A 14172-nucleotide genomic window follows, 5' to 3' on the forward strand; every position below is an offset into this window, starting at 1 on the left:
TCCCCTGGCTCCATCCCAGCAGGGTCAGGGTGCCCCCAGTGTCCCCTGTATCAATCCCAGCAGGGTCAGGGTGTCCCCAATGTCCCCTGCCTCCATCCCAGCAGGGTCAGGGTGTCCCCAGTGTCCCCTGCCTCCATCCCAGCAGGGTCAGGGTGTCCCCAGTGTCCCCTGGCTCCATCCCAGCAGGGTCAGGGTGTCCCCAGTGTCCCCTGGCTCCATCCCAGCAGGGTCAGGGTGTCCCCAGTGTCCCCTCGCTCCATCCTGGCAGGGTCAGGGTGTCCCCAGTGTCCCCTGTAGCAATCCCAGCAGGGTCAGGGTGTCCCCAGTGTCCCCTGTAGCAATCCCAGCAGGGTCAGGGTGTCCCCAGTGTCCCCTGCCTCCATCCCAGCAGGGTCAGGGTGTCCCCAGTGTCCCCTGGCTCCATCCCAGCAGGGTCAGGGTGTCCCCAGTATCCCCTGGCTCCATCCCAGCAGGGTCAGGGTGTCCCCAGTGTCCCCTGGCTCCATCCCAGCAGGGTCAGGGTGTCCCCAGTGTCCCCTGGCTCCATCCCAGCAGGGTCAGGGTGTCCCCAGTGTCCCCTGGCTCCATCCTGGCATGGTCAGGGTGTCCCCAGTGTCCCCTGTATTAATCCCAGCAGGGTCAGGGTGTCCCCAATGTCCCCTGGCTCCATCCCAGCAGGGTCAGGGTGTCCCCAGCCTCTCCTCCATGTGAAAAGCTCTGTTTGGGAGCCCTGTGGCTGCACTGCTCTGTGTGTTCACCTCCCTCGTGGGCTCCTGGGGTGCTGCTGGGGCACCAGTGCCTGCTGGGCGTCCCTTGCCCATGCTGCTGTGTGCCAGCTGTGGGCAGTGCTGGTGCCACAGTGGCCTGGGACATGTGTGATCCATCCCCCTGCTGATCCACCAACCTCTGCATTCAGGATTTTGGGGACTCACCCCACTCCAGCAGCGGCAGTGCATTCAGAAATGCAGCTGTGGGTCATTAGAGGCCTTTTTATTTCCTTATTACCACATTTTCATCGCATTCTCTCAACTTCAGCCTTCCAAGAGCAGAAGTTATTTGATCCAGAAACGTTTATTGAAATGCCACGATCTCTCCAAGCCACGGGCATTGCCGTGGTCCCTCTGCACGCCCCCAGTCCACCCTCCGGCGTGGAGCAGCCTCCCCAGCAGGGCGCCGTGCTCCTCCCCGGGCTCAGGGGAGCCTCGTGGTTTGCTTGATCCACTTGACGTACTTGGAGACCCTGGTGTAGATGCCGTACTTGCCGGGCAGGGCGCACTCCTCGCCCCAGCTGGTGATGCCCGTCAGGAACCAGGTGCCCTCGATCTCGGTGGTGTAGGGCCCGCCGCTGTCCCCCTCGCACGTGTCCCTGCCCCCGCTGGGGAACCCCGCGCAGAACATGTTCTGCAGGATGCTGGTGGAGGTGCTCTTCAGGCAGGTGGGCCGGTCCACGAAGGGCACCCTGAGCACCTGCAGCGTGGTGGCCGTGCGGCCGCGGAACAGCACCTTGCCCCAGCCGCTGACGGTGCCCACGCCCTGCTTCAGGAGGGCGTTGGTGAACTCGCGGCTGCCCAGGCACACGGGGGTCACGTAGCTGCTGAAGGTGAGCGGCTGGTCCAGCTCCAGCAGGGCGATGTCATTGTGGTACTCGTTGATGGAGGCGTTGTAGGTGGGGTGGGGCAGCAGCCTCACCACCTTGCGCAGCTGCTCCGTGTGGTCATCGCTCCTGACGTCGTGTTCACCTGCACAGAGCAGCGGGGCCGGGCAGCACCAGGGACTGTGCCCTGCTGGAGCCACTCCAGCCTGGCCCAGAGGCTGCACCAGGGACTGTGCCCTGCTGGAGCCACTCCAGCCCAGCCCAGAGCCTGCACCAGGGACTGTGCCCTGCTGGAGCCACTCCAGCCCAGCCCAGAGGCTGCAGAGGGCTGAGCCCTCAGGTGCCTCTGAAGCTGGTCTGGCCAGGCTGCTGGCTCCTCGTCAGAGGCACCTGCAGGTTCCCTCCCATCTCAGGCCCCCAGCACTACCCAGGTGTGACACTGGGCACCCATCATCCAGCCAGGCACCAAAGGATGCTTTTGCCAGGGCTAGCAGCAAAGTGGCTGTTCTGGGGATTTAGCACCCACAGACAGAGGTAAGGGGATGTCACCCTTGCAGCAAAGGGGGTAGAACTCGCTGATGAAAAATACTGGTCTAAAAGAAATAATGTATTAATGAAAAGAAACCTTAACCTCCCCTTTCTCGACCCCCAGAGCCACAGGGCAGGATGGGGCACGGGAGGGCAGCGGTGCCACCGCTGATGCTCACAGGTGCCCCTGAGCCAGCCCGAGGCTCAGCTGCTCTCGGCCTCTGCCGGCACCTGCGGGATGCCGGGATCGCGGTACCGGTACCGGCACCTGTGGGATGCTGTGACCCCGGTACCGGCACCTGCGGGAAGCCGGGATCCCGGTACCGGTACTGGCAGCTGCGGGATGCCGGGATCGCGGTACCGGTACCGGCAGTTGCAGGATGCTGTGACCCCGGTACCGGTACCGGCAGTTGCGGGATGCTGTGGTCCCGGTACCGGCGGCTGCGGGATGCTGTGATCCCGGTACCGGTACCGGCAGCTGCGGGATGCTGTGATCCCGGTACCGGTACCAGTACCTGCGGGATGCTGTGATCCCGGTACCGGCGGCTGCGGGATGCTGTGATCCCGGTACCGGTACCTGCGGGATGCTGTGATCCCGGTATCGGTACCGGTACCTGCGGGATGCTGTGATCCCGGTACCGGTACCGGTACCTGCGGGATGCTGTGGTCCCGGTACAGGCGGCTGCGGGATCACAGGTGCCATAGCATCCTGCGGTGCGCGATGCTGTGATCGCGGTGCCCGCAGCCCGTTCCCCCGCCGTGTGTAACAGGTGCGGAGGGCAGGGCAGAGCTCAGGTGGGCGAGGGGGCAGCCCCTGGGGCCGCATCCCCCGCAGCATGAGCAGCGTTAAGGATGGGTTTTGCCGGGCGCCGTGCGGCAGCCCCCGGGCCGTTCGGGCCGTGCTGCGGGGGTTTTGCTGGGCTCTGCTGGCCCTGCCGGGCTCTCCGGAACCGGCGGCACCGAGCAGCACCTGCGGAGCCGGCTGAGGTGAGCGGGTGCTGCGGGCTCGGCGGGGACTCTGTGGGCACGGGGGGAATGGAGCTCCCAGCTCCCAGGCTGCTCCTGCAGCCCAAACGCGGGGGAGACTCTCGGCTGGCTTTTCTTACCTTAGAGATGCTGGCTATTGCTGGGGACACGAATATGTGATTCAGGGCTGAAAGTGGAGGAGCAAAGAAGCCTAGGGAGGGGAATGCTTCTTCCACCGGGCTTTAAAGCCGGCTGGATGAGCCTCTGGCTCAGGTGGGCTCGCCCGTGGCCAGGCTGATCTGTGCTCACACTGTGGCTATGGGACCAAGGCAGACCAGGCTCACTGCCCCTGCCAGAGATGGTGGCACCTGCAGGACCAGGCTGGTGAAGCGTTGTAAGTCCAGCTGGGCCTCTGTGCCCCCAGCAGCTCGAGTCAGACCCCACACCAGCTCATGTCCTGCTGCTGCTGCCCCTCAGTGTGCTCAGAGCCCTGTGCCCTGCCTTGCCCAGCCCCGTGCCCGTCCCTCCCCTCGTGCCCAGGCGCTCACCTGCCACAGCAGTGAGGTTGTGGGTGTAGCCTGGCTTCAGGCAGTGTGCTGCAGTCACCAGCCACTTCTCGTTGATGATGGTGGCGCCGCAGAAGCCCACGCCTTGGCTGTTCACCAGCAGAACCTGTGGGAGCAGGGCACATCACACTCAGGGGTTTCTGTAAGCCTGGACCAGTGGAAGGTGGCCCTGGAACTGGCAGGGGGTTGGAACTGGCTGATCTTTAAGGTTCCTTCCAACCCAAACTGTTGGGTGATTCTATGATCTGCAGCAACCGATGGAGCCAAAAAATGAGTTGCATTGCTCCTTGCAAAACTCCCTTCCCTCAGCCTTCAGCTTACTTTGGGTACATTCATGGACTACAGGGCAATCTCTTGGTGTAGCTCGACCCTTTGTGCCCCACTGGGTAAAGCTGCTGTGACTCTGACTTGTGGCTTTCTTTGCCAGAGGAGAGCCCCGTGCAGGCAAGTTTTGTTGCAGTGGCATAAAACTGTGTATGGAAAGAAGCTGTGCCCCTGCTAGGCCTGGACTGTTGCCAGCCTAACCCCAGAGACAGGCTGTGGGTGTTTAAAGGCAGGATGCTCTGTGCTCAGGAGGGCCTGCTGGGGTCCCAGAAGGTTTGCAAAGGTCGGTACCTGCCAGGGCACCTCTCCCTTCATGCTGTCCGAGCCGCCGACGACGCGCGTGCCCGTCCTGAGCACGGGGGTGATCCTGGCGGGGGCTGCGGTGCTGCTCTCCGTGGCGTTGTCCTGCCCCTCCTCAGGGCCATCCTCGGGCTCCTCCCCCGTGCTGTTCCAGTGCTCAAAGGTGTTCATGGAGCGGGTCAGCTTCCTCCTGGCCTCGGGAGCCGTGATCCTCCCGCAGGGAAATGGCACTGGAGAGGAAGGGGCACACTGAGGCTGGCTGTGGGACACCAGGGCTGGCTGTGGCACACCAGGGCTGGCTGTGGCACACGGGGCCTGGCTGTGGCACACGGGGGCTGGCTGTGGGACACCAGGGCTGGCTGTGGCACACAGGGCCTGGCTGTGGCACACCAGGGCTGGCTGTGGGACACCAGGGCTGGCTGTGGCACACCAGGGCTGGCTGTGGCACACGGGGCCTGGCTGTGGCACACCGGGGCTGGCTCTGGCACACCGGGGCTGGCTGTGGCACACCAGGGCTGGCTGTGGCACACCGGGGCTGGCTGTGGCACAGTGGGGCTGTTTCTGGCACACCAGGGCTGGCTGTGGCACAGCGGGGCTGGCTGTGGCACACGGGGCCTGGCTGTGGCACACCAGAGCTGGCTGTGGGACACCAGAGCTGGCTGTGGGACACCGGGGCTGGCTGTGGCACACGGGGCCTGGCTGTGGCACACGGGGCCTGGCTGTGGCACAGTGGGGCTGGCTGTGGCACAGTGGGGCTGGCTGTGGCACAGTGGGGCTGTTTCTGGCACACCGGGCCTGGCTGTGGCACAGTGGGGCTGGCTGTGGCACACCGGGCCTGGCTGTGGCACAGCAGGGCTGGCTGTGGCACAGCGGGGCTGGCTGTGGCACAGCGGGGCTGGCTGTGGCACACCGGGGCTGGCTCTGGGACACCGGGGCTGTTTCTGGCACACCAGGGCTGGCTGTGGGACACCAGGGCTGACTGTGGGACACTGGGGCTGGCTCTGGCACACGGGGCCTGGCTGTGGCACACCGGGCCTGGCTCTGGCACAGCAGGGCTGGCTGTGGCACACGGGGCCTGGCTGTGGCACACCGGGGCTGGCTGTGGCACACGGGGCCTGGCTGTGGGACACCGGGGCTGGCTCTGGCACACCCCACAGCCACCAGAGGGGAGGCAGGAGGGAAATCCTCACCTCAGCACAGCTTGGGACCAGCTCAGGGCTGTGGGCTGAGCACGGGCACCCTGGGCACAGCGCCTTGGAGCCCCAGTGCGAGCGAGATGGAAACATTGCAAAAGCATTGATTGTTTCTGGGCTTTGGAAATGACATCTGAGCCGCTTTAAAAGTGAAAAAAGCTTGTGTGGGGCAGCTGTGCCTGCTCTTGGCAGGATGTGTGCTGCATATCCGGGAATCCTGTGCTGGGCATTGCCAGAGCAGTGACCCCAGAGCAATGAACAGCCAGCTGGGACAGGGCAGGAAATAACAGCTGCCAATTGTACAGATAATCCTGCTTGGCACCAAGGTGAGGAAAACATTAATCAACTCTTCCTAGAGTTGTATATTTCCTGTTAATGAAGAACTCATCTGCAGGCTCGTTTCAGACGAGCTCTTCCCATTGCTCTCCCACGCAGCGTGTGCTGAATTCCTGCTGGTGGTGGCAGTCAAAATAGTAAATAGCACCAGGCATTGTCTTTCATCTGAAAAGCTCTCAGAAGCACCGAGCAAACAAACATTAGTGTAAAATCAGATGTGAGTGTGGCCTACGGAGACTTCATCCTGTATTTCTAAACAGTTCACTTTAGGGACAGGACTCAAACGAGTGCTGAGTGATGGAAAGTGGTACCTGCAGGCTCAGCCTATGAAATTAAGGTTTCAGAGCCAACAAAACAAAGCTTTTGCAGGAAGGACAACCACACAACCTGAAAGACAATCTTCTTGCTAACTGCAAACCTTTCTGGTCCAGTGAAAGTGATACAGCATTGTTGGGCAACACAGGATGAGATCCTCTGTTCACAGGATTCCCAGCCCAGGATCCTTCCCAAACTGATTGCTGGCAGCCAGCCCTTTCAGGAGGCCACTGCTCCCTGCTGCAGCTCACAGAGCTGCCCTGTGCAGGTATCTGTGTGTGAGCTTGGGGGTGCAAACCTGCTGCAGGTGCCTGTGTGTCAGCTTGGGTGTGCAAACCTGCTGCAGCCAGCTGTTGGAAATGTCATAGCATCAAATGATAAACTGATTTCAGATGGCAAAATGTTTATCTGCTCAATCTCTTCTCTGCCAGGTGTGCTTCTGAGATGCTCGTGTCCAGTTAATTTGCTGTGTTGTGGTGGGCTGGGTCTGCATGTGTCAGTGTGTTTATAGGTACTGTCATGGTCTAGGGCAGGGTAGAGCTGGGGAGCACAAGGAGAACCAGCTATTCTTTAGCCCTTTGTGAAGCTGCAGCCTCAAGCACTGCACTAAATCCAGGACAAGGCCTTGCAAACTTGAACCCAAATCTCTTAAAAGCAGTTTAAAAGCTCACCTGTAGGTTCACAGGACTTTCCATCTTCGTGCAGTTTGTAGCCAGGGGCACAGGAGCACACAACCTTCTGTGGGGGCTGATGACTGCAGAAGTGCTTGCAGCCTCCATTTTTAATAGCACAAGTAAAGTCTGAAAGAAATGGAAATGAAACTGTGAGGGCTCTTTTGAAACCCAGCTGGTCAGAGATGTGTTGAGACTGGGGGGTTTGGGCTCAGTAACCCCTGTGGCTGACCCAGACTGTGGAAAGCAGATGGTGGTTTGCAAGGAGCTGGGGAGGCAGGGCAGTCCCATCCCTGCTCTCAGTACAGGGCAGGGCACTGGGCAGGTTGAGGAACTCACAGAGCCCCCCAGAGCCCTGGCACAGCCTCCTGCCAACAGCTGTGTGCTGGCTGAAATGTGGCACCTGACCCGACAGGACTCCTGCAAATATTTGGTGACAAGCCACGTGATTTCCCCACTTTTGTGCTTTTGGCAATGGGGGAGAACACCCTGTAAAGACTGGAGCAAACCCTGTACCTGTATAAAATGGAACACCCTGTACAGAATGGAACAAACCCTGTATAGAATGGAACACCCTGTATAGACTGGAGCAAACCCTGTACCTGTATAGACTGGAACAAACCCTGTATAGACTGGAACACCCTGTATAGACTGGAACACCCTGTATAGACTGGAACAAGCCCTGTATAGACTGGAACAAGCCCTGTATAGTATGGAACACCCCATATAGACTGGAACACCCCGTACAGACTGGAGCCAACCCTGTATAGACTGGAACACCCCATATAGACTGGAACACCCCATACAGACTGGAACACCCTGTATAGACTGGAGCAAGCCCTGTGTAGACTGGAACACCCCATATAGACTGGAACACCCCATACGGACTGGAGCAAGCCCTGTATAGACTGGAACACCCTGTATAGACTGGAACAAGCCCTGTATAGTATGGAACACCCCATATAGACTGGAACACCCCATATAGACTGGAACAGCCCGTACAGACTGGAGCAAGCCCTGCCCCCAGGCAGGGCTTTGTGCTGGGGTTGGTGCTGGGCTCCAGGTCCAAGACAAGCCTTGTGCTCCTCCTGGGGCACCACCAGCTGTGCCAGCCCGGCCTGGAGGAGCCCTTCCAGCAGTGAATGTCTGTCCATTGGTGAATGCCTGAGGGACACCCCCAGCCTGGCACAGCCGGGTTTCCATCCCTTGCACCCAGCCCAGCCTCACTCCTCTGGGGGCAGCACCTGGGGAACCACAGACCTGCAGAGGCCCTTGCAATTCCCAGGGAGTTTTCAAATAACTCCACGGCAGATTAACTCCACTCCTACTTCCTCAAGGACACCTCCCTTCCTGTAGCCATTTTAATGCCATCATTTACTATTTTTACAGAGCTCTTCTTCACGCCTCACTTCCAGCTCTATTTTTGCTCCTCACTTCCCCAAGAAATCTGCAATGAGACTATTTAAATTTGATGCAACTTTGAAATGCTCTTTTTAACATACACTCCTCTCTTGCCAGAGCAGAAATACAACTAGAAAGAGAATCTTTTATTAGTGCAGTGAGTCTAGCACATTATGTGAGCTGCACAGCCCCTGTTTATATTATAAGAGCTGAATATCCCTCTTGCTTAAATTATCAGCTGTTTGGTTTTCATAAACTCCTCAACCCATCAGGAAAATATTTGCCTTTTATTTGCCTCCAGAATCAAGGTTGCTGCTGATAATTGTAATTATGAATTAAGCAGAGTGCCATTGAGGGGAAGTCAGGACAGTCCTGCCCTGCCCAGCACCTGCTGCTCAGCCTGGCATGAGGAAGGGGAGTGGGAGAATGGGGATCCCATGGGGTCTGTGGGAGAGTGGGGATCCCATGGGGTCTGTGGGAGAGTGGGGGTTCCACGGGGTCTGTGGGAGAGTGGGGATCCCACGGGGTCTGTGGGGAGCTCTGCTCTCAGCAGGTGAGCAGGCTGTCCCTGGCTGAGCAGTCCCAGGCAGGTTTGTGCTTTTAGAACACAAAGGAAGGGCTCTGTGTCAACATTTGCCCTGGCAGCCACAGCTGGACGGGAGACCTTGAGCCTGAGTCTCCACTGAGCCCTGCCTAAGAGCAAGTGCCCAGCAAAGGGGAGCTGGGGCTGCTCTGGGGGCTGGGCAGGACCAGAGACAGCCCCTGCCATCCCCAGTGTCTGCCATCCCCATTGCCCTGCCATCCCCAGGCACGTCCCCCTGCCATCCCCAGGCATGTCCCCCTGCCATCCCCAGTGCCCTGCCATCCTCAGGCACGTCCCCAGGCATGTCCCCCTGCCATCCCCATTGCCCTGCCATCCCCAGGCACGTCCCCCTGCCATCCCCAGGGCCAGCAGGCTGCATTTACACCTCCCTGCCTCCCAGCACAGCAGGGTGGGTGTCAGCCAGCCCCAGAGGGTGACCCTGACCCCGCTGATCCCAGGGGTTGCAGCAGGGCCCCTGGGGCAGCCCTGGCACGTACCTATCTCACAGTTCTTGCCTTCATAGCCAGCTGGGCACCAGCACACGTAGGAGTTGATCTGGTCCTTGCAAACGGCTCCGTTTTTGCACGGGTTGGGGTTGCACTGATCCCCATCTTGGAGAGAGCACAGCAGAGTCAGCAAACACAGGGCCAACACCCACCACAGCCCAGCCAGGGCCAGCACAGCTCCTCCCTGGGCTGGGGACAGCCAGGTCCTGGCAGCTGGGTGTGCAAGAGCAGGGCAGCAGGGCTGTGTGCCCTGGGCTGTGTGCCCTGGGCTGTGTGTGCCCTGCGGGTCACCCTGCCCAGCTCAGAGAGCCCCTCTGCAGTCACCATGAGCAGCACCTCGTGGCTTGGCCACATTAGACAAGAGGAGAAGGTTTGCTACTTCAGGAGTGCTTTGAGTATCCTACCCTGGGTTGTTTGAACACTCAGGCTGCTCTGGGAAAGTTTGAGTCTGTCCATGGGGCTATGGAGACCTGTCTGGTGTCAGGATTGAGAACCTCCCTGTTGCTCTTCCTTTCTCAGTCCTGCACTGTCACCTGCTCTACATTTCTCCCCATGTGCCAGGGCTTTAATTTTCCCAGCTCTCCAGCTGGGAACTTGAGGCTTTAATGAAAACGCTGATATTGCAAAGTTGGGGATGTACAGCTCTGGAGAAGCAAATGAGGGATGTTAAAGCATGGGGGATGCCCTTTGAATGTTTGTGCCACGGCATGGAGAAAGGGCAGGGCCAAGCTGGGTTTGTGCCCTGTCAAGGGTGGCAGCCCATGGGGCTTTCAGGAAAGGGCTGGAATGCAAAATGCAAACAGGAACAAATGGTTTGGGCTTGTCTGAGTCCTGCTGGAGCTCTGAGGCAGGGTGAGGATTGCAGCTGGGGCTGTGCAGGGCTGAGCTCCTGAGGGCTGCACTCTGAACAGCAAAGCAGGCACCCCAGATGACAGAGGAATAGATGGCATTCCTTATTTCTGATGAGCCAATTTGTTATTGCAGTGGCAGGGAAGCAAATGCAGTGTGGAGTTTGATCAGTTGTTTTTTTCAGAGGACAGTCCGACAATGCAAATGTAATGTTTTTATTTTATAGTCTGGACTGAGTAATCTGAATTATTTAAGGCTTTTTAGTGAGATGTTCTGGGCACTCTGCCAATCTACCAAACAGTTCATTTATTGAAATGTCCTCAAAATTAGTTTCAGATGGTGTAGTGGGCATTGAAATCTTTTTGTTAAGGGACCAAGGAGTCGTCGGGGATGGAGGCTGAAAAGGAAGAAGTGGATGTGGAAAGAAAGCAGTGAAGCAAGGGTGTGAATTGCAAACAGCTGTTTGCTATGATCATGTTGAGTCTCCACTTTAATATGGCATTTCTAGGGATTCACGCTGTGCCTGCACAGGGCTGTGCCTTATCTGGGGATCTCTACTAGAGAGCAGAGCATTTGCTGGTTGCTGAAGGGCTGTTAATTATTGCTGTGGTATTTTTCTCTGTGGCACAGCTGAAACTGGAGCCAGAGCATGGCCTGGGCTCAATGAGATCCAGCACTCTGCCTGCACTGCTTTTGTTCAGTGAGGTTTTTCAAATTTGTTCAGAAAAACCCTGCTTGAACAAATAAAATGCTAAGGCATCCTTTTTTGTTTGGCTTGCCATTTCTGTACCAGGGGGACAGACCCAGGCTGGGCACTGCAGGATTTGGAGTGCAAGGCTCTGATGGCTCTGCCCTTACAGCTCCTGGATGCTGGAATACATTTGTTACAGACACATCAGGTCTTTATGCACTGAGACAGGAATACTAAACATTAGAACATGAAGAAAGCAGCTCTTACCAACATATGTTTGCCAAAACTGCATCTGCAAAGGGAAAAAAAGAAAAAGTTTCCTTTGTTTTCTACTTTCTGGGTGTTGTGTGACTGAAGCAGTACCTGGATGGCTCCAAAGCTGAAGGGAAAGACTTGCAGGGAAACCACCACCTCCATATCCCAGTGGTGACTGATAAAGCCTTTAAAGGCTCTCCCCAGCCCAAGTGACGGAGCACAGATGAGAACCTGCCATGCCAGAGGCTGCCCTTGCCCTGCAGGTTTTCTCCTGGCTGTTCCCTCCTCCTGCCCCTCTGTGCCAAGCTGAAGGGCTGGAGGGAACAGGGTTGGGGTTCGGTTTAGGTTAGGGTCAGGTTAGAGCAGCAGGCACTCACCGTTTTCTCTTCATTCTCAAACACCTCCCGGGCCTCCTCATAGCTGCACTTCTCCTCGATGCATTCCCTCTCCAGGTTGCCAGGGATCACCTCCTCCAGCCGGTTGGAGTTGGCTCTGCGCTGCCTCTGCAGCACCGAGCTGGCCTCTCTGCTGCCCAGGAACACTGCAACGGGCAGGGAGGGCAGGGCAGGGCTGGGCTGGCAGGGCTGGCAGGGCTGGCTGGGCTCTGCTGCCCAGAGAATGAGCCCTGCCACGTGTGCACCCCCATTGTCCATGGACAGAGAAACAAACCCTGTCCAGGTGTGCATCCCCATTGTCCAGGGACAGAGAAACAAACCCTGTCCAGATGTGCATCCCCACTGACCAGGGACAGAGAAACAAACCCTGTCCAGATGTGCATCCCCATTGACCAGGGACAGAGAAACAAACCCTGTCCAGGTGTGCATCCCCATTGTCCATGGACAGAGAAACAAACCCTTTCCCAGGTGTGCATCCCCATTGTCCAGGGACAGAGAAACAAACCCTTTCCAGGTGTGCATCCCCATTGACCATGGACAGAGAAACAAACCCTTTCCAGGTGTGTGACCTTTCATGGTCCCCACTGACCATGGACAGAGAAACAAACCCTTTCCAGGTGTGCATCCCCATTGACCATGGTCAGAGAAACAAACCCTTTCCAGATGTGCATCCCCATTGACCATGCCAGAGACAGTCCAGCAATGTCACTGTGGACTGAGCTTTCTTTATTGCCCCACCTCAGCCCCTCTGATCCAAAGGATCAAATCTGCAGAGCCAAATGTCAAAATAGTCAATAGAAATGGCCAATGGCAAGAGGGTGATTGGGAGGGCTGAAGTTTGATGCTTAAAATACCCCAAAGCAGATGGTGTGAGAATCTCCCATCACAGATGCATAGAGTGGAATAAGCTATTTGAAAGGGGGAAATAATGGGCTTTTTCCTGCTGCTGCTGCTTGGTGAGGTCTTGTTTGGCCACGGAAACTGTCCTGCCCTGTGTGCCTGCCCTGTGTGGCTGTGCTGGCCATTGGCCCCTGCAGAGCTCTGGCCCTTGGGAGCAAGGGGCCATTCCTCCTCTCCCTCCTCCTCATCCTCAGCCCTGGGTCCCAGCATCTCCTGCAGGCAGGAGGGGACACGAGCCTTCCTCACCCCCTGGGCCACCCCCTCACTGGGCTGTTGGTGCCCACCCTCCTCACGGGGTCCCACCTGCTGCCTTTACAAGCAAAGCTTGATTGGGACTGAAGGCTGCAGGGTCACTCTGTGGGGTGACAGGAATGGCACCCTGTGGGCTGGGAGCCTCCTCCCCCTGAGAATGCACTCCCACACCACCCACCAGCTTCTGAACCACCACCTGAGACAGGCACACAGGGCTCTAGGCAGGTGCTGGCAGGGCACACCTGTCCTCTCCACTGTACTTTATAGGGGGTACACCTGGTGGGGGCTGGAAAAAACATGAGGTTCTGCTCACTTTTCATTGCTGAGCAAACATTGTGGAAAGAGCCTTTTTAAAACCTGTTCCCAGCTATGTGTTAATGAAAGAAGAAAGGGCAGCCTTGCAGGAAACAGGAGCTCACACTGGATGTGAAGCAGCCTCTGCTGGAAGTGTTGCTGCTGCAGATAAATCAACATCCTGCATTACTGTGAGTGATTGCCCACATCCACCAGCTGCTCTCTCCTGTCCCCAGCTCTGGCTGCATCCCACAGCCTTTGTTAAAGCCACACTGGCCTTGCCTGTAAACAATCCTGGCAGTGGCAAACCCAAGGAGTGTTTTATGGATGTGAGCACTTGTTTGCTCTCCAGGACAAAGGGATGGCACACAAAGAGGTGTGACTGTCACTCCCCCAGCAGCACTCTCCCCTTTCCCCTTCTGTGTGTGCCTCCTAAAATGGCTGAATGGAGCTCTGAAAGCTGAAAGATGCAAAAACCTAAGGAAAAATCCATTCTGAAAATTAATCCCTGTGACACACGCTGTGTAAAACCAGCACAAAAGCCATTATTTCATTCCCCCAGCAAAGAGCAGAGCTTTGGAGAGGAGCAGTGCAATGCAGCAGTGCCTCTGAGCTGCTCTCCCAGTGCTGCCCGAGCTGTCACATTCCCAGTGACAAACTGCAAACTGTCCCTGCCCGTGTCTGCGACACCTGTGCCCAAAGGTGAAGGGTTTGCTGTCTTTAGATGCACTCACCTGTGTTTGCAGCAGCCAGCCAGGCTCCCAGCAGCCATAAGGAGAGCGTGAGGGGGCCCTTTGCCATCTTCTCCCCCGGCCAGGCTCTGACAGCGCAGGGCTGAGCTCGGTCCATGGTTCAAAGGGCAGGGGTTGTTGATTTACTGCCCTGGCCAGCCCTGGGCTTAAGGTGGCCACACGTCCCCGTGCCCAGCACAGGCAGCTGCTGCTCTGCCACCTCAGGGCACGCTGTGCTCCCTGGCAAGGGGGCTCACAGCCGGGCAGGGGCAGGGATGGGACAGGGACAGGGATGGGGACAGGGACAGGGGCAGGGATGGGACAGGGGTAGGGATGGGACAGGGACAGGGGCAGGGATGGGACAGGGGCAGGGATGGGACAGGGACAGGGGCAGGGATGGGACAGGGGTAGGGATGGGACAGGGACAGGAACAGGGGATGGGGACAGGGGCAGGGATGGGGACAGAGAAGGGACAGGGGCAGAGATGGGGACAGGGACAGGGATGGGACAGGGGCTGGGACA

The 14172-nt window shown here is 57.9% G+C and overlaps 1 protein-coding gene across 1 annotated transcript; it reads right to left on the bottom strand.

Moving 5' to 3' along the window:
- Positions 1–1166: 1166 nt before the first annotated feature.
- Positions 1167–13720, bottom strand: F9 (coagulation factor IX). Its single transcript, XM_054641223.2, has 8 exons — positions 13654–13720; positions 11456–11619; positions 11091–11115; positions 9275–9388; positions 6794–6922; positions 4270–4508; positions 3637–3760; positions 1167–1739 (listed from the first exon to the last, which is right to left on the bottom strand). Exons 1-8 carry the CDS (start codon positions 13718–13720, stop codon positions 1192–1194), a joined length of 1410 nt encoding a protein of 469 aa, XP_054497198.1. The 3' UTR covers positions 1167–1191.
- Between the last annotated feature and the right edge of the window lie 452 nt (positions 13721–14172).

The sequence above is a fragment of the Agelaius phoeniceus genome, chromosome 14 (genome assembly GCF_051311805.1).
Source record: "Agelaius phoeniceus isolate bAgePho1 chromosome 14, bAgePho1.hap1, whole genome shotgun sequence".
In the NCBI taxonomy this organism is placed as follows: Eukaryota; Metazoa; Chordata; class Aves; order Passeriformes; family Icteridae; genus Agelaius; species Agelaius phoeniceus.